The sequence below is a fragment of the Ipomoea nil genome, unplaced genomic scaffold (genome assembly GCF_001879475.1).
Source record: "Ipomoea nil cultivar Tokyo-kokei standard unplaced genomic scaffold, Asagao_1.1 scaffold1576, whole genome shotgun sequence".
In the NCBI taxonomy this organism is placed as follows: domain Eukaryota; kingdom Viridiplantae; phylum Streptophyta; class Magnoliopsida; order Solanales; family Convolvulaceae; genus Ipomoea; species Ipomoea nil.
Window position 1 is genome coordinate 1,376,345 of NW_017618004.1, and position 27,178 is coordinate 1,403,522.

The 27,178-nt window shown below is 41.3% G+C and overlaps 1 protein-coding gene across 1 annotated transcript; it reads right to left on the reverse strand.

The window, feature by feature from the left end:
- Window positions 1–23,891: 23,891 nt before the first annotated feature.
- Window positions 23,892–26,358, reverse strand: LOC109190828 (photosystem II 10 kDa polypeptide, chloroplastic). The gene is made up of 5 exons (XM_019341455.1): window positions 26,148–26,358; window positions 25,341–25,399; window positions 25,151–25,206; window positions 24,741–24,793; window positions 23,892–24,107 (listed from the first exon to the last, which is right to left on the reverse strand). The coding sequence occupies exons 1-5, from the start codon at window positions 26,299–26,301 to the stop codon at window positions 24,013–24,015; spliced, it is 417 nt and encodes a 138-aa protein (XP_019197000.1). The 5' UTR covers window positions 26,302–26,358; the 3' UTR covers window positions 23,892–24,012.
- Between the last annotated feature and the right edge of the window lie 820 nt (window positions 26,359–27,178).

Here is a 27,178-nt window from a genome sequence, read left to right on the forward strand (position 1 = left end):
TTTGACAAATACCCGATAGCTGATTAAGTTAGTTGATAGCACTGATAGTTGATTTGATCAGCTGATAGTGTTTGCTGATTGTAAAAAAAATGTTCGATAAATTAGCTGATTGTAGGTAGGATGACATATAAAAGCATAAATATATTGTGTTAATTTATTAACTCTTAAATACTTTTACAATTGGCACTAAAAAAATACTTTTACAATTTTATTTATTTATTTATTTTATTATTATTATTAGAAGGATGAGTGAAATAAAAAATAAATAAAAACATTATTATTGTTGTTATTTAAACATAAAGAAAAGGGGCAAGACAGATGACAACAACAAGAGAGATATAAATATTAGGCATGATAAGGGTAAAATGGTTAGCTAATAATTAAGGCCAATAAACTAACAAAAAATGCTACATACTCTTCTTAGCTTTTCGGGTTTCGATTTAATTTAGGGAAAATGTTCAAATAGGCCCTCGAACTTTAGCTTAAAAGTCAATTAGGCCCCTAAACTTTTTAAAGGTGCAATTACACCTCTCAACAATTCATTTAAGTGCAATGAAGCCCAAAAACAAATTAATGACCTGCTATCACAAGTCATTGGGGTTCAGGCCACCTTCCGGCGAATTTTCTGGCAAAAAAAAAAAAGTGACTGGCAAAATTTCTGACAAAAAAGTGACTGGTGAAATTTTCGGCAAATCTGGATCGGTTGCTGGTCACTTTTTTTTTTTTTGCCGGAAAATTCGACGGGAGGTGGCCTGAATCCTAATGACCTGTGATAGCAGGTCATTAACTTGTTTTTGCGCTTCATTGCACCTAAATGAATTGTTGATGGGTGTAATTGCACATTTAAAAAGTTTAGGAGCCTAATTGACTTTTAAGCTAAAGTTCGATGGCCTATTTGACCATTTTCCCTTTAATTTATTGTCCCAATAAGATAATACAATAACAATAAGTCATTTTACCAAACACTTAACATAGCTTATTAACTAGTTAAACTAGTCAAAATTGGCAGATCAACTATATTAGCAAACAGAGCCATCATATGAGAGTTGTACAAGTTCAAAAAACTTTCACTAAAGAAAGGGAAAACACATATTTATAGTTTAGCATCCACTATTGAATAAAATTTGTTTAATTTGTGATAATTCTGAATGAGCTTAGTAAAAATTTAGAGTGATACATGATTTTACGGGAGACCTGAAGTTATGAAAAAGAAAAGGTATCCAATTCATGCGTCTAACAATTCATTTGTACAACTTTTCAATTTTGAACTAATAGAATGTAACACAACAAGCTAGGGGTTGCCTTGCACCATCCATTGCCAATTGGAACTTCAAGCAATTAATGGTCTTCGAATTTCTTAAAATTTAAACTAAGAAATAGAATAATTAAATAAAATAATTAATGTTATTAATTAAACTATTACATATACTGAAGTGGCTAGATTGCATGCCGATAATGCGACTATCAAATCATTAATTTAAATATTAACACAAAAATACTTAAAATAATGTTACTTGCAAGAAATAAACACATACAATTAAACTAATAATGACTTATTTTTAAAAATTAAACTTCATCCAATAAACTAACTTACAACTTGAAACATTTATTAAAATATAAATATAATACACACAGTGTTAGAATGTAATTTTCTTAATTTTATTACTGAAAATTATGAAATTTTCGACCACCTGAAAGTGATCTTAAATCAAGTCGAAAGCCTTGTTCCTATCACTTTTGGTATCCGGAAAAACCTTTGTTACTATTTCCGACCATTTTTTACTTTCGAATTGATTTAAGATTAATTTCAGGTGGTCAGAAATTACATAATTTCCCGTAGTGTTTAATGTAAATTTGAATCACATACTACTAAACCAGTAAAAATATATCTACAAAAAAGTGCAACTAAATCTTAACATGACCTATTAAACATGTTACCATTAATGTGGCTATCAAGTAACCTATTTAACCTATTTATACTTGTTATGAAGTGGATTAAATAAATAATTAGGTAGTAGGGTAGGGTTTTAATTTGCATGACCATTAGGATAGTGCCAAACATTACCCAACAACAAAGAGGATAAAGCCATTGTCTCACAAAATGAAGACTAAAATCGTTGTCACTTTCATCCCCTAACACACACTTGAAAAGACAATTGAGATAAGAAAACCCTAGCTACCATGCTATATTCAAATCTAAGTGAGCTCACCTTGGAGATCCGCTGACTTAGCTTCATAGAGTTTGGTGTGATTTTCCTACCTATTCAATTCTTGCCTCTTCCATCCCTTTTTCTTTCAAACCCTAAATTCCCAAGATAAGAGGAAATTTGTAGCCTAGAAACAACTAACAATCACTACATCCATCTAGGCAAGAATATGTAGTGTTTTTATATTATAGCAGTATTTTCAGTCTTGAGTTTCAATCAGATTTATTATGGGGAGCTCTCTCCCAACACTTGTTGTTCCATTCATAAGGTCATAACCTAACTGATATTGAAAATTGGCTGGAGGTCGGTAAAACATCACTGATTGTGAAAGTACAAAACAAGTTCTAAAAGCTTGTGTACAAATATATATAAGGAGATCAGACCATGATGTTGGGCGTCAGCCGGGTTGGCCGAGTTCAGCCCTCGTTCGATATGAAACATGGTGTTGTGGCTTATCATAATGGGATGTGGTTGAATGGTTAATGTCCACTTACTTATCACCAATTGATTTTAAGTAGGATATGACAACCAGATAGCAAAAAAAGTCTGTGATTAAGCGTGTTTGATTTAAAACAGTCACAAGATGGTTCGAGCTTAGAAAGTCAATTAAACAACTCTGGTCTATGTAATCGATGTGAGATGATCCAAAACGATTTGATAATCGAGTAATGTATTGGTGACCTATAACAAGACATCTCACACGTCTAAGCTAAGTTTGCATGTTGCTCAATCTCTCTACATAGGATCAAATTTTTCAAAAGGCGATTTAAAAATTGAAATGTTACACCTAGCATGTTGTAGTTATTGTACTCCCCAATAATCCCAACATGCTCATTATAATTTGTAATGCATTACATATTATTATAACACCCATATCCATCCTAATATGATTAATATTCAATATTTGTCAAGTCAATAATGGCCAAATGAAGTTGAAGTTCATTTGTGAACAACATAGATGTCGACTTTTTGCCAAACCGGGCTCCTAGCTAGCTAGCTAGTGTTGCTTTCGTTTTCATTTCCACACGAGTGCCAACAACTCATGACATTTTCATTTTATCAAATTAAATCACTCAATTCAACGTGTGCATATGAGAAAAATGATAAAAAGTAATAGGAGTTAGGTTGGTCTGTGGAGCCAAAGTCAAGTACGAATCCCAGTATTTATTGTTATTATATTATTTTGAAAGAACAATATATGCATAAATAATAATATAATCCCCATTATAATGTGAAAAATATAATACATGAAAGGAACATGTGACCAAACTTCCATAATACTCGCTCCAAAAACAACAATTTTTCTTGGCATCTTAGTAAGCAAACATCAAACATGTTATATATATTTAAATTCAAATTTGTTATATTGAAAATTTTATTGTATTTTTCAAAGATATCACGTCACTTGATATCTCAATCAATAAAATTTAAACATTGCATTAATTTTCAAAAAGAGAAAAATAGTCATGGACTAAAATTAATACCATTTTTCTATATTTTTATTTTTTATTCATTTCAGCAAATAAATATTTTTTCTCTATGAAAATTAATGATGAAATGTTTAAATTAAATTGGTTCAGTAGAGCAGCCCATGCGGGCCGTATCTCTTTATCTTGATGTTAGGTTTTGACATGTCGTTCAAATATAGAAAGAAATAAAATTGGAATAAAAAGTAAGAATAATGCGTAGGCTCCCTTCCTTTTTTTTACCATATTTTCTTTTACCACTTGATGTGAAAAATATTTTCCACTAATAAAAATATGTTGACTATTCAACTTTTATTAAAAAAATAAAAATATTAGTGGGCCCTTTTAACTTAGTAATACGGAGTATCAAAGAGGAATGTTAAGAGGTGAAAAATGAGGAAAAATAATTATTTTCCAAAATATAGGGGAGTAGGTTATCAAATTGCGTTAGAAAGATAATATTAATTATACAAATAATCTATGCAGTTATAGTTATTAGTTGGAAAGTAAATTGTTTTTATGTTAATACAATTATTGGATGTTCAATTATTGATATACACTAGCCACCGTTTATTATTATTTAGTACGGAGTATATATATTTTCTTGATTCAACCACACGTACTATTTCTTGTGCGAAAATTTCTTCATAAGCTGCATGCGGTCCACCTATGAATAGTACATTTGAGCGTACAAATAAATTTATACAAGACGACTAAAATATACCAAGTACTTTGTGCTTATATGAAATTTTTGTAGTTCACATTGAGGGAATGTTACAAACTCGAACTCTGATAGTTGTGGGATCACTACTACACAGCAGGCTTTTAACGTCGACTAAATAGAGCTTTTAACGTCGGCTATCTACCGTAGTTGTTGCGCCCGTCGTTGTAAATATTATTTATAACGTCGGCTATTTATATAGCCGACGTTATATCTTATTTAAAAAATAAATAAATAAATACTTTCAACGTCGGCTAAATGCTAATAGCCGACGTTGTAGGTATTTTATAAAAAAATTAAATTACCTACAACGTCGGCTATTAGCATATAGCCGACGTTGTAAAGTATTTAAAAAAAATTAAAATACTTACAACGTCGGCTAAATGCTAATAGCCGACGTTGTAGGTATTTTAATTTTTTATAAAATACCTACAACGTCGGCTATTAGCTTTTAGCCGACGTTGTAAGTGTTTTAATTTTTTTAAAAATACTATACAACGTCGGCTAAAAGCAAATAGCCGACGTTGTAAATGTTGTTTATTTATTTTTTTAAATGTATTCAACGTCGGCTATTACTTAATAGCCGACGTTGTATGTTTTTTTTTTTTAATATACAGTTTATTTGTCCATTTATACCCAAAAACCTGCTCAAATCTACTCACAACCACAACCAAAACATGTTCAATTATTGCACCACAACCACAACAAAATATGTAGAATCTAATATTTATAATGAAACAAGTAATAAATCTCACAATTTGATACTAATTAATAATACAAGTTAACATTATCAAAAACTAATATCAATTTGTTCAATTTACATACTTAACCATACATCAACAAAGAAGTCGGCCCATACATCTCTTACTTGATCAATTTCTTGTTGAGTGTAGCTCGATCTACCAACTCTTTCAACAATCTACAAAGTTGATAATTATTAAATAATTAGTAAGCTATCATTTTTAAAATTAGAAAAAGAAAGGTATTATATTAAATTACATGCCTTATCCATTCCCGCACATGCTTCTTTGGAAAGAATTTCAAGCATGTATTTCATCACATAATATCCACATGCCGTACTTCCAACTTGTTGAGCACACTACATTTGAATTAAATTACATTTAAAATTTTATTTAATAAAAAACAATAAAATATATGTAGTTTTACAAATGTATAAAATATACTTACCAAAACCTTAGTCCATTTCGGCGAACGAGTTGATCCATTGCCTCTCAACAACTTTGCTGAATTGACACACCTAAAATTATAAGAGATTAGTTTACATAAATACTTTATACTTTATTAATTATACATATTAATACTTATAAGTTTACATACTTTTCAACAATATCTTTGATGTCATCACGTGGCTGGCCTCCAATTGAATCAAACCAATAGATTTCATTCAGTTGAGGACAAATTGCCATCAACATCCAATGATCACTACAAATCAATAATGTATTAGTTGTAAGTAAATATAATATATAATAAAAGTGTATTATATATAAGTTAATTATTTTAAACAATTAAAACTTACTTTAAAATATATGGTGCTAGATAGCATTGTTTTTGGCCATATTGCATGGTGACGTTGATATACCCTGTCCGTTCATCTATAGAATTCGAAATTGGTTGAATGAAATGTGGATCTAAGAAGCCATATGTGGTCTTTGATGCCAAATCAAATTTGTCATAAAGACCCCTATTCAAAAGTACAATCAATAATATATATTAGTAATATAATAGATGAAATGAAAAATATTATATAAACAAATATAATTAAAGAACTTAATTATTACCTTATAAACAACTACAATATGGAAAGGTCTCCATCTTTAAGAAACGCATAATCTCCAACTTGTTTCCCCTAACTTTCAACAATTCAACCCATCCATACACAGCCCACAACTTTCCTTTAGCAATCAATCAGCAGAAAAATAAGGCAAAAACATGTCCCAACCCAAAAAAAAAATGGCTCAAATAATACATGGATACAAAATTAGGCATTACATAGGGTTACATTTTAATATGCGTTTGTTATACACCCATAATTCTCACACCACAGTTTAATTACTGCAGTTTAGCAATTTCTGCATATAGAGAGATACAAAAAGCAGATCGAAAAGAAAGATATCGACGATATTAAATATCTATCTATATTTATACTATATACTAATGAGAGGCATAAATTTAATAAAATTCGAAATTAATCAATAAAATATACAAATATATACAAACAAACCCTAAATTGTAAATAAATTTAATAAAATTCAAAATTAATCAATAAAACATACAAATATATACAAACAAACCCTAAATTGCAAAAAAAATTTAATAAAATTCGAAATTAACATACAAATATACACAAACAAACCCTCAATTGCAAATAAATTTAATAAATTTCGAAATTAATTAATAATAATTAAAATATATATATATAACATACCTGCTCCGTCCGTCGTCGATGGCTGGCAGCGGCGGCGGAAGGGATGGCCGGTGGACGACGCGGCTGGGCGAAGAAGGAGGCGCGAAGCGGCGGCGGCGTAGAAGGAGGCGCGAAGCGGCGACGGCGTAGACGGAGGGCGTGAAGCGGCGGCGCGTCGGCGATGTCGTGGACGATGCAGCGAGGACGGTGAGGACGCCGGCGAGATGTCGTGGACGACGTCGGGGAGAGGCAACGGCGGAAGCAGCGGCGGCGGAGGCGGTGCGGAGGTGGAGTGGCGGAGGTGATCGAGACAGTGGAGGGAGTACAGTGAATAGCAGTGTATTATTCTCAGATCTGGATGGAGAGTTTAAAAGTAAAAAAAAAAAATAAAATAAAATATATATATATATATATATATATATATATATAACTATACGACGTCGGCTAAATAGTTAGCCGACGTCGTATTCATTTTTTTTTTATCTTTCGTATATAACGTCGGCTATTTCAAAATAGCCGACGTTATATATAATTAATTTGTTTTTTTTTTTAAATAATAAAACTTACGACGTCGGCTGTATTAATAGCCGACGTCGTAAGTTATGTATTTATTTTATATTATTGTTTTATACTTATAACGTCGGCTATTACTAAATAGTGGATATTGATTCTTTGGATTGTAACAAATAAAAAAAGTATAAATAGGACTCTTTGGATTGCAACAGATAGAGAAAGTATAAATAGGATTCAATATTCAATATAAATGTTGAGAAGTAATAGTCAGGGTTCAATATAAATATTAAATATTGAGAAGTAATAATTATTTTAAGTATCGGACGGACATTTCATTGTGGTGCATTTTTACATATCTAATGGTGAATTCGCACGGAGAGCACTGTCCGCATTTGAACATATATATATATATATATATATATATATATATATATATATATATATATATATATAGGGGTTTCCCGTGCAGTTGTGTGGGTGGACGCACATTAAGCACACAAACAAAACACCTTAAGAACACAACCACACGCACGTTAAGCACAAGCCTCACGCATGTTAAGCACAAGCCTCACGCACCTTAAGCACATAACTCAAACACCTTTTAAGTTTCAACAACTACTTACATTAAGCACAAACCCACGCATGTTAAGCACAAGACTCACGCACCTTATTAAGCACAAAACTCACATACCTTAAGCACAAAACTCACGCACATTAAGCACAAAACTCATGCAGCTTAAAGTTTCAACAACAACTCACATTAAGTACACACTCACGCACATTAAGCACAAAACTCACGCACCTTAAGCACAAGACTCATGCACCTAAGCACAAGACTCATGCACCTTAAGTACAAAACTCACGCACATTAAACACAAAATTCAGTACACACTTACACACATTAAGCACAAGACTCACGCACCTTAAGCACAAGACTCACGCACCTTAAGCACAAAACTCACTCACATTAAGCATTACACTGACGCACTTTAAGTACACAACAGACGCACATTAAACACACAAACAAATACATTGAGAACACAAACTCACGTACCTTAACCACAAAACTCACGCATCTTAAGCACAACCCTCACGCACATTAAGAACAAAACTCACACACCTTGAGCACAAAAACACACAAACCTTAAGTTTTAACAACTCACATTAAGTACACACTCACGCACATTAAGTACAAAACTCTCGCACCTTAAGCACAAGACTCATGCACCTTAAGCACAAAACTCACGCACATTAAGCACAAAACTCATGCACTTTAAAATTTCAACAACAATTCACATTAAAGTACACACTCACGCACATTAAGCACACAACTCACGCACCTTAGGCACAAGACTCATGCACCTTAAGTACAAAAATCACGTACATTAAGCACTACACACTCGCGCACATTAAGCACAAACCTCACGCACCTTAAGCACAAGACTCACTCACAACCGCCCGGGAAGCATTCACTCGCACGGGAACTTAAACTATATATATTGGTAGGGAATATCCCGACCGACATAGCTTCACCACGACCGAGATGCCTTTGTCCTTTTCTCTTTGTCTTTGCAGGTAGCAGGTCGGGCTCCTTGTGAAGAACCCGGTCGGGGTCCGACCGGGAGTTGCCCGAACGATGATGTCGACCACCGAGCGGTAGCCCTTTGGCGAGAGAGCTGATGGAGGACACGTGGCGGCTCTCCACATCGACAGGCAGGGCACCCGGGAGGGTGACACGTGGTGGCTACGTGGAGGACATGCCGAACGGCTGGAATCCTGTCCCCGGCATAGCGGCTATAAATACCCACAGTAGCTACAGTGTGAGGGACTTTTGGACGATCGATAGGTTGTTGTTAGAGAATCCCGACCGCAGTCAGTCGGTACTCAGAGCAACCAAGTAGATTGTACTTAGGGCCTCTACCGTGATCAATAAAGACATTTATTTGCTTTAGTTGGTCTTGAGTTATTTCATATTGCTTACGTAAAATTAGCAGTATCATTTTGGCGCCGTCTGTGGGGACCAGTGCAACAAAGCTACGTCTTGACCCTAGTGCAACAAAGCTACGTCTTAACCGGCACTCGGCCTCTTTGCAACGATGTATCCGTGGGCACACAACAACTTTGCCGACGACCAGGCGGATGCGGCGAGCTCCTCCGACCATTATGCTACCCAACAGCAGGGTCAGACGATGGACCTCAACCTCAACCTCTCACCACCACATCCATCAAATGCATACCCGGCCGCCCAACAGCCGGTGAATTACATACAACCGGGATACCCAACACCCGGTCTGCCATACCAGCAGCAGCCGATGATGTATCCTGCCCAGTATCCGTACCCGGTCCCACCTCCGCCGTATGGGTATTGGCCAGGCCAACCGATGTGCTACACTCCCCCGGTTGGTTATCCACCATATACGCCTGCTTATACAGCTCCAGCCGCCGCCCCTCCAGTACAGCCGACCGCACAGGTAGAGCCGCAGCGTCAGTCTGCATCCCGGGCTCGACGCTCGGCTCATTCGCGGTTGGGGTCGGGGGGTGCTGATGCGATGGAGGCACCAGCTCAGGCCGTCCAAGCGGAGGACCCTGAAGAAGTTGCCCGAGCGGTGGCTTTTGATCGTCTTCGACTGGAGATGCGCCAGCGTTTGGGACCCCAAGACCCGAACCGTGGGCAAGAAGACGTACAGATGCAGGAAGCTAGTCAGGAGGCTTCATCTGGGTATAGCGGGTCGAGATCTCACCAACGGCGAAGCGCTCGGGATACAGCCCAAGCCGCTCAAGCCGCCGAGCTCAACGAAACCTGAGGATTGCTCTATAACCTCCAGGCGGAAGTTGCGCAGCTCAGGAATGCGTACCCTGCAACACCCCCGGTCAACCAATCGACCCTGCACCAGACGCCTTTCACAGCAGCAGTAATGGCCCAGCCTTACCCGCTTGACTTAAAGGTCTCTGGAGAGAAGAGTTATGACGGACGGGCAGATCCTGAGGCCCACGTGAATGATTTTTTCAGCAACATGATGCTGAAGGGCGTTTCGGACGCCGTGATGTGCAGGGCCTTCTACTCGACCCTCACCGGTCGGGCGGCAGAGTGGTTCCGTACCCTGCAACCGGGGTCGATCGATAAATTTGAGACCCTGGCGGTCAAATTTGTGAGGAAGTTCATCACTTCCAAAGTGGTGAGGAAGTCCTACATGTATCTCGAGAAGGCCAAGCAATTAGAAGGGGAAAGCTTGACCGATTTCCTCATCAAGTGGAAGGCAGCGGTCGGGGAGGTCGAGCCTATGGACGATGCGACCGCCACCCATATGCTTCACATATCTCTCCGGGCGGGACATTTGTATCAAGACTTCATCCTACACCCCCCGACCAGTTACGAGGAAGCCCTTCGGAGGGTCACAGACTATGCCAACGCCGGCGAGGCGAACGCCGTAAAGCGCTTGCAGGAGGTCGGCTCTTCGTCCCGTAAACCGGCCGGCCGGGCGGGATATCGGTCGGGAGATGACAATCCCCGATCCCGCACCAGGCCTGGCGAGTTTACGGCCTTGAACCGATCCGCAGCGGAGGCCATGCAATACGCCCAGTCCTGCAATCTCATCAAACTCCCCCATCCCGATCGAGACGGCCCTGACAAGAGTAAGCACTGTGCTTACCATCGATGCGCTGGGCATGACACCGAGGAGTGTACCCACTTACGCCAATTGTTGGAAGATCTGCTCAACCTGGGAAAATTGGACAAGTGTGTGGGGAAGAGAGAGGACAACAAGAAGAATACCGATCGAAGGGATCACAGGCGTTCTCAGCACCGCTCCGATCGGTCAGGTCGGGACCGAAGAGATGATCGAAGGGACGATTGTCATGATGACCGACGGGACCCTGACCCTCCGTCTGGTAGCCGCCCGTCCGGAAAGCCTACCATCCATGTCATTTTTGGTGGACTGGAAGACGCATCCCGGCCAAGGACTAATTGCCCGATCGCTATAGTGGATTCCCGGGGGACCGGGAAGAGGCAGAAGATGGAACCCATAACCTTCACCCTCGAGGACCAACCTACCAGCAGCGACCACGGCATGGAGGCGCTCGTGGTCACGATTGACGTTAAGGGGACAGACGTCCAGAGGGTTATGGTTGACACGGGCAGCAGTGTGAACGTCCTATACTTGGACGTGTTTGAGAAGCTTGGCCTTGACAGGAAGGAGCTGACTCCGGTCGGTGTACCACTGTCAGGATTTACCGGGGATCTCATTTACCCCGAGGGAAAGATAACGCTCCCGGTCGAGATCGGTACCCCTCCAAAGTCGATCAAAACGGAGCTGGAATTTGTTGTGGTCAACCTCCATTGCGTCCACAACATTATCTTGGGCCGACCCGCCATCATGAAGATCGGTGGGATAATTTCTATGCCCCACCTATGCATGAAATTCCCCACCCCTAATGGGGTCGGCGTGGTCCGCGGCGATGTCCAATCCGCCCGGAAGTGTTACACCCGAGCGGTCAACAGACGTGACTCCGGTCCATCTTCCCGGGTGAACACCATAGCCAAAGAGGAGGCTAAGGAACGGAAGGAGCAGCCTGAGCCTTCCGAAGAAATAGAAGAAGTTCCCTTATCCGAGGACCGCCCGGATAGGAAGATCAAGATCGGCCGAGCTCTCACCCCCGAGCTTCGAGCAGAAGTTTTGGCCGTACTCCGGGAATATGCTGATATCTTTGCGTGGGGGCCTGAAGACATGCCCGGGATCGATCGATCGGTCATCTGTCACAAATTGGCCGTCGATCCCTCAGCCAAGCCGGTCGTGCAGAAGACACGACACCTTTCCTCCGATCGCCGCGAATTTGTCAGAGAAGAAGTCAAAAAGATGGCGGCGATCGAGCACATCCGTCCGGTAGTCTATCCCGAGTGGGTGGCAAATATCGTTCTTGTTCCTAAGCCCCCAGCATGGAGGATGTGCATCGATTTTACGGACCTCAACAAGGCCTGTCCGCTCGACCCGTATCCTCTACCGAGCATTCACCAGATGGTCGACGAGACGGCCGGGGCCGAATTAATGAGCTTCATGGATGCCTTCAAGGGGTACCATCAGATCATGATGCACCATGAAGACGAGAGCAAGACAGCCTTCGTGACCCCGGATGGGCTGTATTGTTACCGAGTGATGCCGTTCGGCCTGCGGAACGCAGGAGCGACCTACCAGAGGATGGTCAACATGCTCTTTGCCGATCTATTGGGCCAAACGATGGAAGCTTACATCGATGACATGCTGGTCAAGAGTCGGGACCGATCCGACCACACTCGGGACCTCCGGGAGTGCTTCCAGATCATGAGGAAGTACCAGTTGCGGCTGAACCCGACCAAGTGCACATTCGCGGTTCAGACCGGCAAGTTCCTCGGCTATATGATGACCAAGAGAGGAATTGAGCCTAACCCAGCCAAAGTAAAAGCGATTCTGGACATGCAACCACCTTCCACCATTCGGGAAGTCCAGCAATTGACCGGTCGGTTGGCAGCCCTCAGCCGGTTCCTCTCCAAGCTAGCCGAGCGCGCTTTACCTTTTTTCAAGGTATTGAGGAAGGTCAATGGATTCATCTGGGACGAAGAGTGCCGAGCGGATTTTGATGAGCTGAAGGAATATCTCATGTCACCGATCGTGCTCTCGAAGCCTGAGCTCAGAGAAGAGCTAGACGTGTACCTCGCCGTGTCCGATCGCGCAGTAAGCGCAGTGTTGTGCCGAACCGATCCGGAAGGGGTCCAGCGACCGGTGTACTATGTAAGCCACGCGCTACATGGTCCCGAGCTCCGGTACTCCCGGCTAGAGAAGGTCGTCTACGCCTTATACATTGCCGCGAAGAAGTTGGCTCCCTACTTCCAGGGTCGAGCAATTCGCGTGTTGACCGATCAGCCGATCGGGCCAGTCCTCCGAACTGCATCATCATCAGGTCGCCTAGTCAAGTGGGCGTTAATGTTGACCCAGTACACGATCGAATACCGACCGAGACCGGCTATTAAAGGTCAAGCTCTTGCTGATTTCTTGGTCGAGTGCACCGCCCGGGATACCCGACCTCCCGAGGTTGCGGATCCCGAGGCCGAGTGGTGGTCGTTGGCTACTGATGGATCAAGTAGCAAGAAGGGAGCAGGAGGAGGAGTGGTGGTCACGAGCCCGGAAGGATTCAAAGTCTATTTTGCTCTTATGTACCAGTTCCACCCGACCAATAACGAAGCCGAGTACGAAGCATTTGTTAATGGCTTACAGTGCGCTCGGGACTTGGGGGCTGAGTACATCCGAGCTCAGACAGACTCCGCGCTCGTGGTCGGGCAAGTTCTCGGAGATTATGAAGTCAATGGTGAGCGTTTGCAGTTATACCGAGACCTTGCCATGGAGAAGCTCGCTCAGTTCCGGGGATATACCGTCCGGCACATACCCCGATTGGATAACGCCGATGCAGATATCTTATCCAAATTAGCTCAAGACGCCCCGGAACACATGTCGAAAATAGCTCGGATCTTGGTGATCCCGAGACACAGCATTCATCGTCTACCGGTCAATCCAATCCAACCGGTGGAAGACAACTGGATCACCGATCTGAAGGAGTACCTCGAGCATGGTCGCCTCCCAGACGACCCACCGCGTGCCCGGAAGGCCAAGCTTAGGGCCCCAAGGTTCCAAGTTTTGGACGGTCGTCTCTACAGGCGATCGTATGGAGGCCCTCTGATGCGTTGCTTGACCGCATTTGAGGCCGATATAGTCATGAAGGAACTGCATTCGGGAATTTGCTCTTCACATCAAGGAGGCCGATCCCTGGCCCGTCGTATCATGCTGATCGGGTACTATTGGCCGTCCCTCCAGCTGGACTGTGAAAAGTTAGCTCGGGAATGTGAGACGTGCCAACTGTTCGCCCGGATGCCTGGACGACCGGCAACCTTCTATCAGCCAGTCACGACCGCAATTCCTTTCGCTAGGTGGGGAGTAGACATATTGGGCCCTTTCCCTCAGCTTTCCGGTCGGAGAAAATTTGTGATCGTCGCCATCGATTACTTCTCCAAGTGGATAGAAGCCGAGCCTTTAGCCACGATCACCTCTCAGCAATGTGCTCGTTTCCTTTGGCGAAATGTGATTTCCCACTTTGGTGTGCCCGTGCATCTCATCAGCGACAACGGCTGCCAATTCGTAAGCCAGTATTTCCAGAACTTTTTGGCCACGATCGGGACAACTCACGTTCGGTCGTCGGTGGCTTACCCGCAGGGAAACGGTCAAGTAGAGAACGCGAACCAGACGATTTTGGAAGGTCTGAAAAAGAAGTTACACTCGGCCGGTCGTAGTTGGGCCGATGAGTTGCCATATGTCTTATGGACTTATCGGACGACCCCGAGGGAAGCTACTTTCGCCCTGGTTTATGGAGCTGAAGCCCGACTCCCGATCGAGGCTTGGATCCCGACCGATCGAGAGAGAACCTACAATGCGGAGGAAAACGAACATGCGATGGCTGTGGATCTCGATGCGGTCGAGGAAAAACGAGAGCTAGCCGCTCGGCGCATGGCCGAATACCAAAAGCGTGTTAAGAGTTCTAAAGACGTTCGGGTTCACCCTCGTTATTTTCAGGTTGGAGATTATGTACTGCGACGAAGGGAGGCCAGTCAACCTTTAGAGGGCGGAAAGTTAGCTCAAAACTGGGAAGGGCCGTACATCATCAACGCGATTATACGCCCGGGTACATACCGGCTGGAAACGACAACCGGTCGGGTAATCGAGGGGACTTGGAATTCCGAGCACCTCGTTATGTTTAGGCATTAAGCCTCTTTTTTGTAATCTTTGGACGAAGAGGGGGCTTGACCTGCGTGTAGGTCCCGGTCGTCGTTTGTAATTAAATTCCTATGTTTGTAAATATTTACTTAACCGCCTGCGAGCGGGAAGGATTAATGTATATACGATCGGTGATTGCTCGACCGTTTGCATACGGCGGCCCGATCGGTTATTTTTTGTATCTCCAGTGCATGCAGATCAATTTATCTTCAAGCTACACCGACCGGGCGAATCTATCGACCGGTCAGATGCGCTCCACATCGGCGGACATTCGAGTCACGCCACTGATCGGGGAAGCCAGGAGCTCTCAGCATAATTCCCCGATCCGTCCAACTTCTGTCCACTATCGCACCCACTCGTGCCTCGAGTGCACAATAGTGTGGGGGCTGGGATAAATGAAGTGTTGATAGGCCCATATCGCTCGGTATATCCCGACCGGGGGGCTTACTTCTTTTCGAAAAATTCGTCAAGACCTGGAGACCGGGTAAACTTGGTCGGGTAGGTCAATATTATGACGAATCTACTTTCAAAAAATCGTCAAGGCCTGGAGATCGGGTAAACTCGGTCGGATTGGCCAATTTTACGACGAAACCTCAGATGTGCGACCAAGCCATAAGGCCCTAAGGTCGGGCGTTAGCAGGGTCGAGTATTGCAAGACCGGGCCTGAAGGCCGGGCGGTCGAGCGATGGTGATCAGTGTGTGCTCGAAGACGAACGGGATAAGTTGGACAAAAAAATTAATTTTATTAATAAGCAAAAGCGCCCGGTACAAATTCGGGACCGGGCTCCCGATCAGTGTCCCTTTACAAAAAAAAAAACAGAAGAAGCTTATCCCTACTTCTTCGCTTCCCGAGCTCCAGCAGCTTCCTTCTCGCTCGCGGCGGCCGCAGAAGACCCGCCTTGCTCAGCTGTTTTCTCTTTGGGGCTGAAGGGAGAAGGACCGGGATCGGCCAAGTCCGGGGGCAGCGTCGAGAGAACCAGCTGAGGGTCCTCCCCCTCGAGAGCTTGCTCCATCCGGGTACGAGCCCGCTCGAGCATCTTCCGTTGCCCGGCCTTGAAGGCCCACCGCCCGAACGAGAGGATCAGATCCTCCCCGACCTTTGTCCCCCGGGCTGCTGTGAGGAAGGCTGAGCCCGAGTCGCTGTCTTTGAAGACCGCTTGCGCCAACTCGCTCGGGTTACCGAGCTGAGCCTTCAGCTGTTTGGCCTCCTCGATTGCCCGATGGGCAACCTTCTCCGCCAGGACCCGGTCCTCGTCGCTCTTTTTTAAGGCCTTTTGAGCCTTCTCGAGCTCGGCTTGGAGCTCTTTAACCTCCAGAAGGCGACGGGCGGCCGTCTTCTTATGGTGGTCGGCTTCCTCGGCCAGCATGGCCCGACCCTGTAATAATTGGGCCGCTCGGGAGATCTGCAAAGACAAAGACAGTCGGGGTTAGCCCGGTCGAAGACACTTGCACAAAAAGATGAATAGCTAAAGAAGGCTTACCTCGGCCAGATCGTAGCCGATCCTCTCGGCTACCTGGGTCGGGGTCATCTTCCCCAGGTCTTCTTTGGCTGGCCCGGCTTTGCCGATGCGGGCCAGCACGGACAGGTCGTCCTTGTTGCGCCCGGTCGAAGGACTCGGGCTGCGCTGCTCTCGGCGGCGCTTCATCCCGCCGACCTCAGTTACGGTCCGGGCGGGCACCTTCTCCTTACCTCGGGCGACTTCCACCCGGGTAACTAGGACATCAGATGGCTCCACGACGAAGCCCTCGGTCGTCGTCACGGTCGAGGCGCTTAGCGGTCGGGCCAAGGGGATCTCCTTTTCCCCCGCTGGCTTCGCCTTCGTTTTCTTCTTGCCGCCAAGGGAGATCTTGGCGGGCGGGGGAAGGGGGACATCTTCATCACCAAACTCTGCCATGGCTGCAAACAAAAAAAGTTAGATCGATTGGTATAAAGTTAAATCGGGAAGAGTAGCTCGGGTTAAACCTTTCTTCTTCTGCCTTGACGGCTTGGCGACCGTCACGCCCATGGGTACGGGCAGATATTTTTCCTGTAGCTCGTATGTAGGGGGCGGGAGTTTAGCCGCCTCGAGACTCTCGGCCGTTCAGAAGATTGTGTATTCGTGCAGCTCGCTCGAGATCCGAGCGACCGTCTCCTTGAGCGCTTGTGTCTCGTCCGACACCACTTGTTTCCGGAAGTGGGTGCTCCAAGCGCGGTCGACCGGGAGAATCCAAGGATCATATTTGATGGAAAAGATCTTATTCTTCCATCCTCTGTTGTTCCCGGGCAGGCCTTTGATGGCGCACATGTTCGCTCGAGACTGCAGCATTAGGAACCCGCCTCCATAGCTGCCCGGGAGAACTTTGACCTGGTAGATGTAGTTGAACAACTCCATCGTACAGGCGGCCTCATGCCGAGCGCATATCTGCGGAAAGCAGGCTATGATCCGGTGCGCGTTGGGGCAAATCTGGGCCGGGACGACCCGGTAGTAGGCCAAGAAAGCGTTCAGGAGGGGGGTGAAGGGAATGGCGATCGGGGCCATCAGGGAGTCGTAATGCAATCCGATCCATTTGCCCCGATGCCGATCGATGACATTCCCTAACTTCCGGCTCGTGTCGAATTCCACCCGACCTCCGAGCCTTTCAGCAATCCTAGCCGCTTCACCTTTGGTCAATCGGCTCATTTGTTGTTCGACATTCTCGCTGTTCAAGAATTCGAACTCCGTTGCGGCTGGTGCGCTCGTCCCAGCGGTGTTTTCCTCGGCCGGCTCGGGAGTATTTACCCGGTCACCCCCTCAAGGAGCAGTTTCCGGGTGGTCCCCAACCACCCGGATAGGCGTTTCCTTAACGCCTTCGAGCGGGGAGCCCTGTCTGCCTGATGAGGCTCCTTCTTCCTCTTCGCCGGAACTCCCCGATCCGCTTGAGCTGGAGCTCGATGACCCAGAGGAGCTTGACGCGTTGTCTTGTTCGGAAGCCCGCTCGGGGGCCGGCGCCGGTCGGTGGGTGACCTCGGGAGAGTAGGACATGATGTCCACCTCCTCGTCGCTGAGGTGCTCGACCTCCTCGTCATAGTCCGCGATTGAGGCGTTCTGGCTGTCAGAATCCGTCATTTCGATCTACCTAAAGGTCGGTCGGGGTTAGTAAGGGACTTGAGACGTCCGGGACAGTTAGTTGGCCTACCAGTTCTACTTATAAATGAAAGCGCAAAGTAAAGGGAGGGGTTGAGAATTTACCGAATGAAGGAACTTTGCGGTTGAAAGCTTGAAGGTTTCCTTGCTCGACTGCCTTGTTAAGGTGATCTGCTCGGGACTCTCTGAGGGTACCGACTGAAGCAAAAGAGTGAGGAAAGTTCAAATGGAGGCCTCAAGGGCCTATTTATAGGAGAGCATTTAGGCGAGAAACCAATCCACTTGCGTGACACGACCCGCACTGACTCCGAGGCCGGCAGTGGCCGACACGTGGTGAGGGAAGGAATGACAGCTGGCCGGTCGGTTTAGTGGCCGACGGTTAGGCTTCTTCATCCCGTCCCGTTTTTTCCCGGACGGTCAAAAAGGCCCGGGCTGGGGGGCTCTTGGTAGGGAATATCCCGACCGACATAGCTTCACCACGACCGAGATGCCTTTGTCCTTTTCTCTTTGTCTTTGCAGGTAGCAGGTCGGGCTCCTTGTGAAGAACCCGGTCGGGGTCCGACCGGGAGTTGCCCGAACGATGATGTCGACCACCGAGCGGTAGCCCTTTGGCGAGAGAGCTGATGGAGGACACGTGGCGGCTCTCCACATCGACAGGCAGGGCACCCGGGAGGGTGACACGTGGTGGCTACGTGGAGGACATGCCGAACGGCTGGAATCCTGTCCCCGGCATAGCGGCTATAAATACCCACAGTAGCTACAGTGTGAGGGACTTTTGGACGATCGATAGGTTGTTGTTAGAGAATCCCGACCGCAGTCAGTCGGTACTCAGAGCAACCAAGTAGATTGTACTTAGGGCCTCTACCGTGATCAATAAAGACATTTATTTGCTTTAGTTGGTCTTGAGTTATTTCATATTGCTTACGTAAAATTAGCAGTATCATATATATATATATATATATATATATATATATATATATATATATATATATATATATATATATATATATATATATATATATATATATATATATATATATATATATATATATATATATATATATATATATATATATGAGTGTTAGGAATATATTGTAATAGATTTTGATATATCAATTTGTATTTTAGAATCCCCAATTTTATTTGTTGAGTCTAGGTTTGTCAAAGACCATGAAAGAAAAATTAACAAACATAGAAAAAGGGAAAATATACTAAGAAAAAGAAGGAGATGTATGCATATGATATGTATACTTAAACAAGCCCACACGCCCAACTCAAAGAAGAAGTCATACTGGATAATCTCATACGAAGAAATGAGAAGCAAACGAGATTGCATGAAGTTATCTTGGAGATCAAGCATATGTCAAAACAGGGGATTTTTATCATTTTAAAAAAGATTATGTGTTTTCAAGTATAAAATTCTGTATATTCGAAACATGAGAATTTTTAGCTATAAAGAGTGAGTTTCAAACCTGAGACTTTGGAGTTAATTTATCAAACTTTCAACCATCTCGTCTGTACAGATTATTAGTCATTGTAGCATTCTCCTTGATGTACTTCTTTCTTTCCAATGTACAGAATTTTATTCTTGAAAATACAGAATTTTATAACTGAATACACATACATTTTCGTCGCGTTAATTCCTCACACAACCTTAACAAAACGACGTCGTTTTGTAAGGCGCGGGGTGCACATTGCTATGTGCGCCCTGGTGCACGGTATAACAATTGATATATTACTAATGGCCCGTTTGGTTCACGAAATAGGCCGGGAATGGCATAGCATTCCTAGTAATAGGCATATTCCTTTGTTTGGTAACAATTTCTATTACCAGGAATAATATTCCTAGTAATAGCCTATTACCTCAAATAAGGTAATAGATATTACTAGCCCCCCCCCCCCCCCCCCCCCTAGTATTAGCCTATTACTGAACGCTCAGGAATATATTTTAGAATCTATTTTCTTTTTTACCTCTTTCTTTAACCTAATTTTTTTTTTATCATATATATAAATTTATCCTATTTCACCACCATCGTCGCCACCACCACCACCACCACCGCCGCCGCTGCCGCCACCACCACCATCGCCGCCACCGCCACCACCACCATCGCCACAACCGTCGCCGCCCCCACCACAACCGTCACCCCCACCCTGCCACCGCCACCACAACTACTACCACCCCAGCACCACCACCGCCACCACCATTGCCGCCGCCACCGCCACCAAAACCACCACCCAGCAGCACCACCGCCACCACCATCGCCGCCCCACCACCACTGCCACAACCGTCACCGTCACCACCACCACCGTCGCCCCCACCACTGCCACCGCCACCACCACCATTACCACCCCAGCACCACCACCATCACCACCACCGCCACCACCACCACCACCGCTGCCACCACCACCACCACCACCACCGCCACCATCACATATTTTTAAAAGGGTATTTATGTCTTTTAAAACATATTTCATTTCTATTCCTTAAATCAACCAAACACTGTAATATAATTCCTAAAGTCTATTCCTTCCGCGAACCAAACAATAGAATACAATTCCTATTATATTCCTTGCCTATTTCATTCTTTATGGAATAACATTCTTATTACCTCAAAATTCATTCCGTGAACTAAACGTGTTGTAATAGAATTGTAGTATATGAATTAAGTTCGTGATTAGCTTGTTTTCAAAAAAAAAAAAAAAAAAAGTTCGTGATTAGCTCATGTACAATGTATATGCAAATCGCAAATTATGCCGTGGAATCGTGTTCACCGAGAATGGTGAACACAAGTCAAAACGACGTCGTTTTTAGGCAAAAAAAAATAAAAATCGCGGATGTGGAGTTAACGGCGCGTTACTGATCAAATTATGAATTTTCTGTTATGAGATTATGAATTTTATGAAAATTCATAATCTCATAACAGAAAATTCATAATCGCATAACAGAAAATTCATAATCTCACAACTGAAAATTCATAATCGCATAACAGAAAATTCATAATCTTATAACAGAAAATTCATAATCTTATAACAGAAAATTCCAAAGTGAATGTGCAGGCATGGATTCATAATTTATGAATGTCCGTGATTTCGGACGGGAATATGTAGGCATGGTTCCAAAGTGAATGTGCATGCATGAATTCATAATTTATGAATGTCCGAAACTCCGAAATTATGAATGTAATGAAAATTCATAATCTCATAACAGAAAATTCATAATCGCATAACAGAAAATTCATAATCTCATAACAGAAAATTCATAATCTCATAACAGAAAATTCATAATCTCATGGTTCCAAAGTGAATGTGTATGCATGGTTCCAAAGTGAATGTGTAGGCAGTCACGTAATTAATTAAAAGAAAAAAAAATAATAATAACGATGCACTAACACCGTTGGAATCGTGTTCACCATTCATGGTGAACACGGTTCCATGGCATAACGTCTGTATGCAAATAACGTCGGCCCAATTAAGGAGAAATAGGCTTAAATTGGGTTACATTCGTTCTTAATGAACTGACAAATTACCCTCTATAAGGCCCAGTTTTCTTTAATTGGGCCGTTAAGCAATCTTTTGGAAACTTTGAGGAAACCTGGCAATTTATATTGTGGATCACGAATGCATGTTCATTTTTAATATAATGAATATTTATTATTTAGTAGTGTAAAATATTAAGAAATTGTTCAGTAAATGACCAAAGTTTTTTTTTTTTTTTTTTTTTTCATTTTACATTTCTTACTTTTCATTTTAATTGGTCAATCCCAAAATATTTTTAACTTTTCAATACTACTAGCATTTTATTTTTCTCAATTAATTCTTAACTTTTCATCGATCAATATGATATGCCCTATTTAGGGGCAAATTATGGTCCACACAATGTTTTGTGGATCATAATAAAAAGTACATTTTTAATATATTAAATGTACATTATTCATGTACTGAATGTACATTATACAAAATATTGTATTTTCAATACTCAAATAATGTACATTATTTTTGTACTGAATGTACATTATTTTACAATATACAAAATATGATCTATACAACTTGTATGGACCATGGTCTACATAATAATGATTGGTATTTAGGGGCAATTTATATCCTGCACCATGGCTCGCGTTGCATTGTACGCCCAGATGCAAAACGACGTCGTTTCAATTTTTTATTTATTTTTTTTGAAATTTCGCTACCCAGTGTTTGACAGTTAATTTTTCTTTAAAAAAAATCTCATGTTCAAAAATGTACATAATGTTATACTAGAATACACATAATTGTATACATGAATGTACATAATTATATAACAAAATACACGTAATCTTTTTAAAAAATAATACACATAATCTAACATAATAAACATAAACTTTTAACATAATACACATCAACTCTTAACATAATACACAAAAATTTCCTGATTCGGATGTACATAATTGTATAAAAAATGTACATAATTATATAAAAAAATATACATAATTGTATAAACAAATATACATAATCATGTCAACTTCCTACCGCGCCTTCTAAAACGACGTCGTTTTGAGAAGCGTTGTGCGCATAGTGCATTAGTGCGCCGTGGTGCAGGGTATAACGATTGGTATTTAGGTGTCTCACTGCCTATTGTAATTTTTGCTGGTCTTTGTAGGCTGACAGATTAGAATTTTTCAAAAGTGTCAAATCCTTCTCGATTGATGGTGCCATCGCTAATATTTCAAATTGAGTTAATACCCAAAATCGTCCTCGACTATAGTGGTTTTTCTCAATTTCGTCCTAAACGACTTTGGTGACCTAATATCGTCCCAGACTTTTGTGTTTCGCGCAATTTAGTCCCAGACTTTTGTGTTTTTGCTCAATTTAGTCCATCATTTGTTATTCGGTCCATTTGGTGTTAAATAAATAGACAATTAAGTAATTTTAGTATTGGCATTTCTTTAGTCATAGACATGTGAACTGCGAAATCCCTTTTTTTTACGAATTACTTCTAGAATTACTCCTAAAACTACGAATATAAAATTTGATTTGCAGGTCCGGGAGTAATTCTGGGTGTAATTTGTACAAGAAAGAGGAATTTCGCCCTTCACAAGTTGAAAGTAAAGAGAGATCAATATTGACATTACTGAATTGTCTCTTTATTTAACACCAATTTGACGGAATAATAAATGGAGGACGAAATTGAGCGAAACACAAAAGTCTAGGACGATATTAGGTCACCAAAGTCGTTTAGGACGAAATTGAGAAAAACCACTATAGTCGAGGACGATTTTGGGTATTAACTCATTTCAAATTTAACCAAAACGGCAAAATTACTATATTATTGCACCGCTAGCAAATAGGCTTATTTCATTTTTTTCCTTTTCTAAACATTGATAATACTTACAAATTGGGAAATTTAACAATTTGAATAGATCTTATAATTGACCTCTAAAAGTTAAGGGAGCCGATTCTTCTTTTTTCGAAACTTCAATATATTATTAACTTTGTTACAATATAATATCTATCTATTGACTTCCCATTGCATTTATAAGTTACAGTTATGCCACTTGACCACAAGGTTTTTGGCTCCATACATCTTAGGTGATGAGTAAATTTTTTTAAGTGTCAGTTTATTTATTTTCTTAAGAGAAATATGAACTATAAGTAAAACTAAACCAATTACTGTAAATGAAACTAAACAAATAAAATAGTACAAATTTAATATTAATAAATATCTGCAAGTATGCTCAGAACAGTAACATGGTTGAAGATTTAGGTAAGATATTACAGGAAGTAGAAAGATGGTAAATAATAATTTACTGTGAGAGAGCACTGGTGTTGTACACAAGGAGGGCACCTCCTGCCAGGATGCCAACCAATGTAACAGCCCAGATTGCTAAGCCAGTGGTACCTGCATAATATTTTTCACTCCCAAAGGTTAAATCTTTATTCTTCATAATTACTTTTGAGATTATTATATATTGTCACTTATTATTACGAATTTTCATGACGCTAAATAGTGTCAGTATCTTTTATACTAGGTACAATCATTAATGTTATTTAAATTGTACCAAGTACGGTCAATACTTATCCTCAGTCATACCCGATATAATCAGACATACCATGTCTGGTTATACCTGATACAAAAGGCACTATTATAGTAATGCTGATCAACATTTAAAAAAAAAATATTATATATTGCATACCATGTGTGGTTATAGCTGACATAAAATGCACCGGTACTAATTGACACCTTTGAAATATTCCTTAGTAATTATATAAGTTTATTCATTTTTAAAAAAGTTTTAAGGTATCATATATATTATATCTTCATAATTGTATTCCATGTTCAACATGACAAAGTCTATTTTATTTTGAGATATGCATACATACATACACTATATATACACACACACTAAGAGTATATTGAGTGCACAAATTATATTAATTCATATATAATCTCAATATTCAACTTAAGTTGCGCCAAATTTCACTATATTCATGTTTTATAGATTAGACTGATAATATAAGAAAACAATCTTACCTCCAACATAAACATCACCACTTGGGGACCATTCGTCCTCGTTGTAAATAGGGCTGCACATTTAATTTTCAAACTCACATCAATTATAAAGTATTTTATCGTGACATATCAACTACTTAATTAGGCGTAAAGTAACAATATATCTAATGATGTTTAAATTATAACTTGATGATTTTTTTTTTAAAGAAAATTTGCACTAGCTAGAATATACTCTAGTTAAATAGTAATTGTTGAATTTCCCAATGTTGTTACATTATTAAGCTTTTAGTTGAAATGTAACATGCTTCAAATTAGTATCAGAATCAATCTTGTGTAAGGAGTTATGAATTTAAATTTCTGTGTCATTTTAAACTTTTAGTTGAGATTAGAATAGATGAAATATGTTAGTGAAGATAGGTTGAAAGTTTCACCTGTAACCATCCACGTTGGCACCATACTTGTCTGTGTATTGGTAAACACCCTTTCCCTGTTCATTGATCACAATATTTTGTAAAAATAATTAAATTAAATTAAATTAAATTAAAATGATATGCGTACAGTAATTTTTGAGTACGATATGCATACAGTAATTAATTATTAAGTAATCAAAGAATTTTTTACCGTAGGCTTCCTGCCAGAGGCATCAACGCCATTCCTCAAGTTCATGCCTCCACTCACTCCTATTAACAAAACCCACCATCATCAACAAAACATACATACATCTATACTTACACTTCCAATATTTGTTATTTAATTAAATTAAACCAAATAATTGAGATTAAACCAATCTGGTTAGCACTTGTCCCTTAATTTGGCCAGCACAATGCAAACGGGAATTCATTTGAGTATAGCGTTTAGGGTTTAGGGTTTAAAGGTGCTTCTTACAGTTAGGATCTACTCAAGATACCTCGTGGTCTAACCTAAAAAAAAAAAAAAAAAAAAAAAAAACAACCTCGATATGCTCCTTAATACTAATCAACTATATATTAACTATATACACAATTTTCCTAGTAAAGATCGAAAAATTTTGTAGTGTCGTGCACAATATAATGATAGTGTCACACTCTTAAGTTGCTCTTGTTGGGCGACAAGGAAAAACTCGAGGATGTTTATTGGTTGAATCTGATCAAGATTAAGCGGGTGTTAACAAGTGACAAGGAAAATTAACTATCACCTATTATTACTTGAAGATATGTATTGAAAAAATAGTAGTAACAAGAATCAAACTTATAAGGTAGGTATGAAAACTCTTTCATATCAGTCTCTCTTGTTTATATTACTAGTACAATATATACTTTCTTTGTTCAATTTTACATGTCTTAATATTATAAAAAATTAAATTAAAAATAACTTTGGTAAACTAAATCAGTCATGTTAACTGAACTAGACACATAAAATGAATGTTTTAAAATATGAAAATAAGTTCACCGTATGGCTTGTCGGTCTTGATCTTCTTGCCACCACTGGCCATAATTCTGAGGGAAGAGCGGCGGGAAAGCGACGGCAGGCCTCTGGCCGCCGGTGTCTGGACTCTCAAAGGAGTGGGCTTCAGGCTCAGAGAACTCATCACTGTGGTTGCCATCTCTCTCTCTCTCTCTCTGTTCACAAGTCACAAACACAAACTTCAGCCTTGGATGGATTTTTTGTTGATTATATTAGAATTCCACCTCAAATTGGTGATTTCCCACGTGACACGTGGCGACGGTCTTGTGGTGTGGTTGTGGATATGATGTTAAAACGTTATCGGTTTCCAAGCTTCGTTACACGACGAGTTTTAAGTTTTAAATAACCAGTGGCACGAGTCCTCCTGCTGACGTGGATCTCCGCTATTGGGTGCTCAATATCCACGAATTCGCTTGATTTTTCCATGCTCTATGAATATTAGACCTCATCATTTAAGAGGGGTCAGACCTCCTCTCTTATGAAAAAATTAATTTGATCGCACTTTACTTTTTAATTAGATTGGTTTGGTATAAATGACGATTAGTCTGAATATGGTACGCGTTTAAAGATGTCTCTTACATTTAGATCTTGCTTAGAACACCTTGTGGTCTAATAAAATAAAATACCTACATATTTCTAGCTATTTCATTGTTTTACTAACAAAAATTCATTAGTAAATTAAATAATGTGATATGGATTGAGAAGTTTGACTTAAGAGAGCAAACTAAACAGGGTGATGAAGTTTTTCTTTATAAATTTTGTTTCTAGTTATTCCAGAGTAACCTTAAGTTAGGATGGTTCAGACCATTCTCGGCCTATCACACGATTATTTTCATTTGACATTGTTTATGTAATCCATCTACTCCAGGATCATTCAAGGTGTAGGAATTTTATTTAAATACAAGTGAAATTGACCGGTTAAATTTAAGAAATCAAATCCAAGTCGTGTGTTACACACACTTTTTTTTAAAATTGATTCACTACCTCCTAAAGGTGCAAGGAACGTTGTAGCGTTA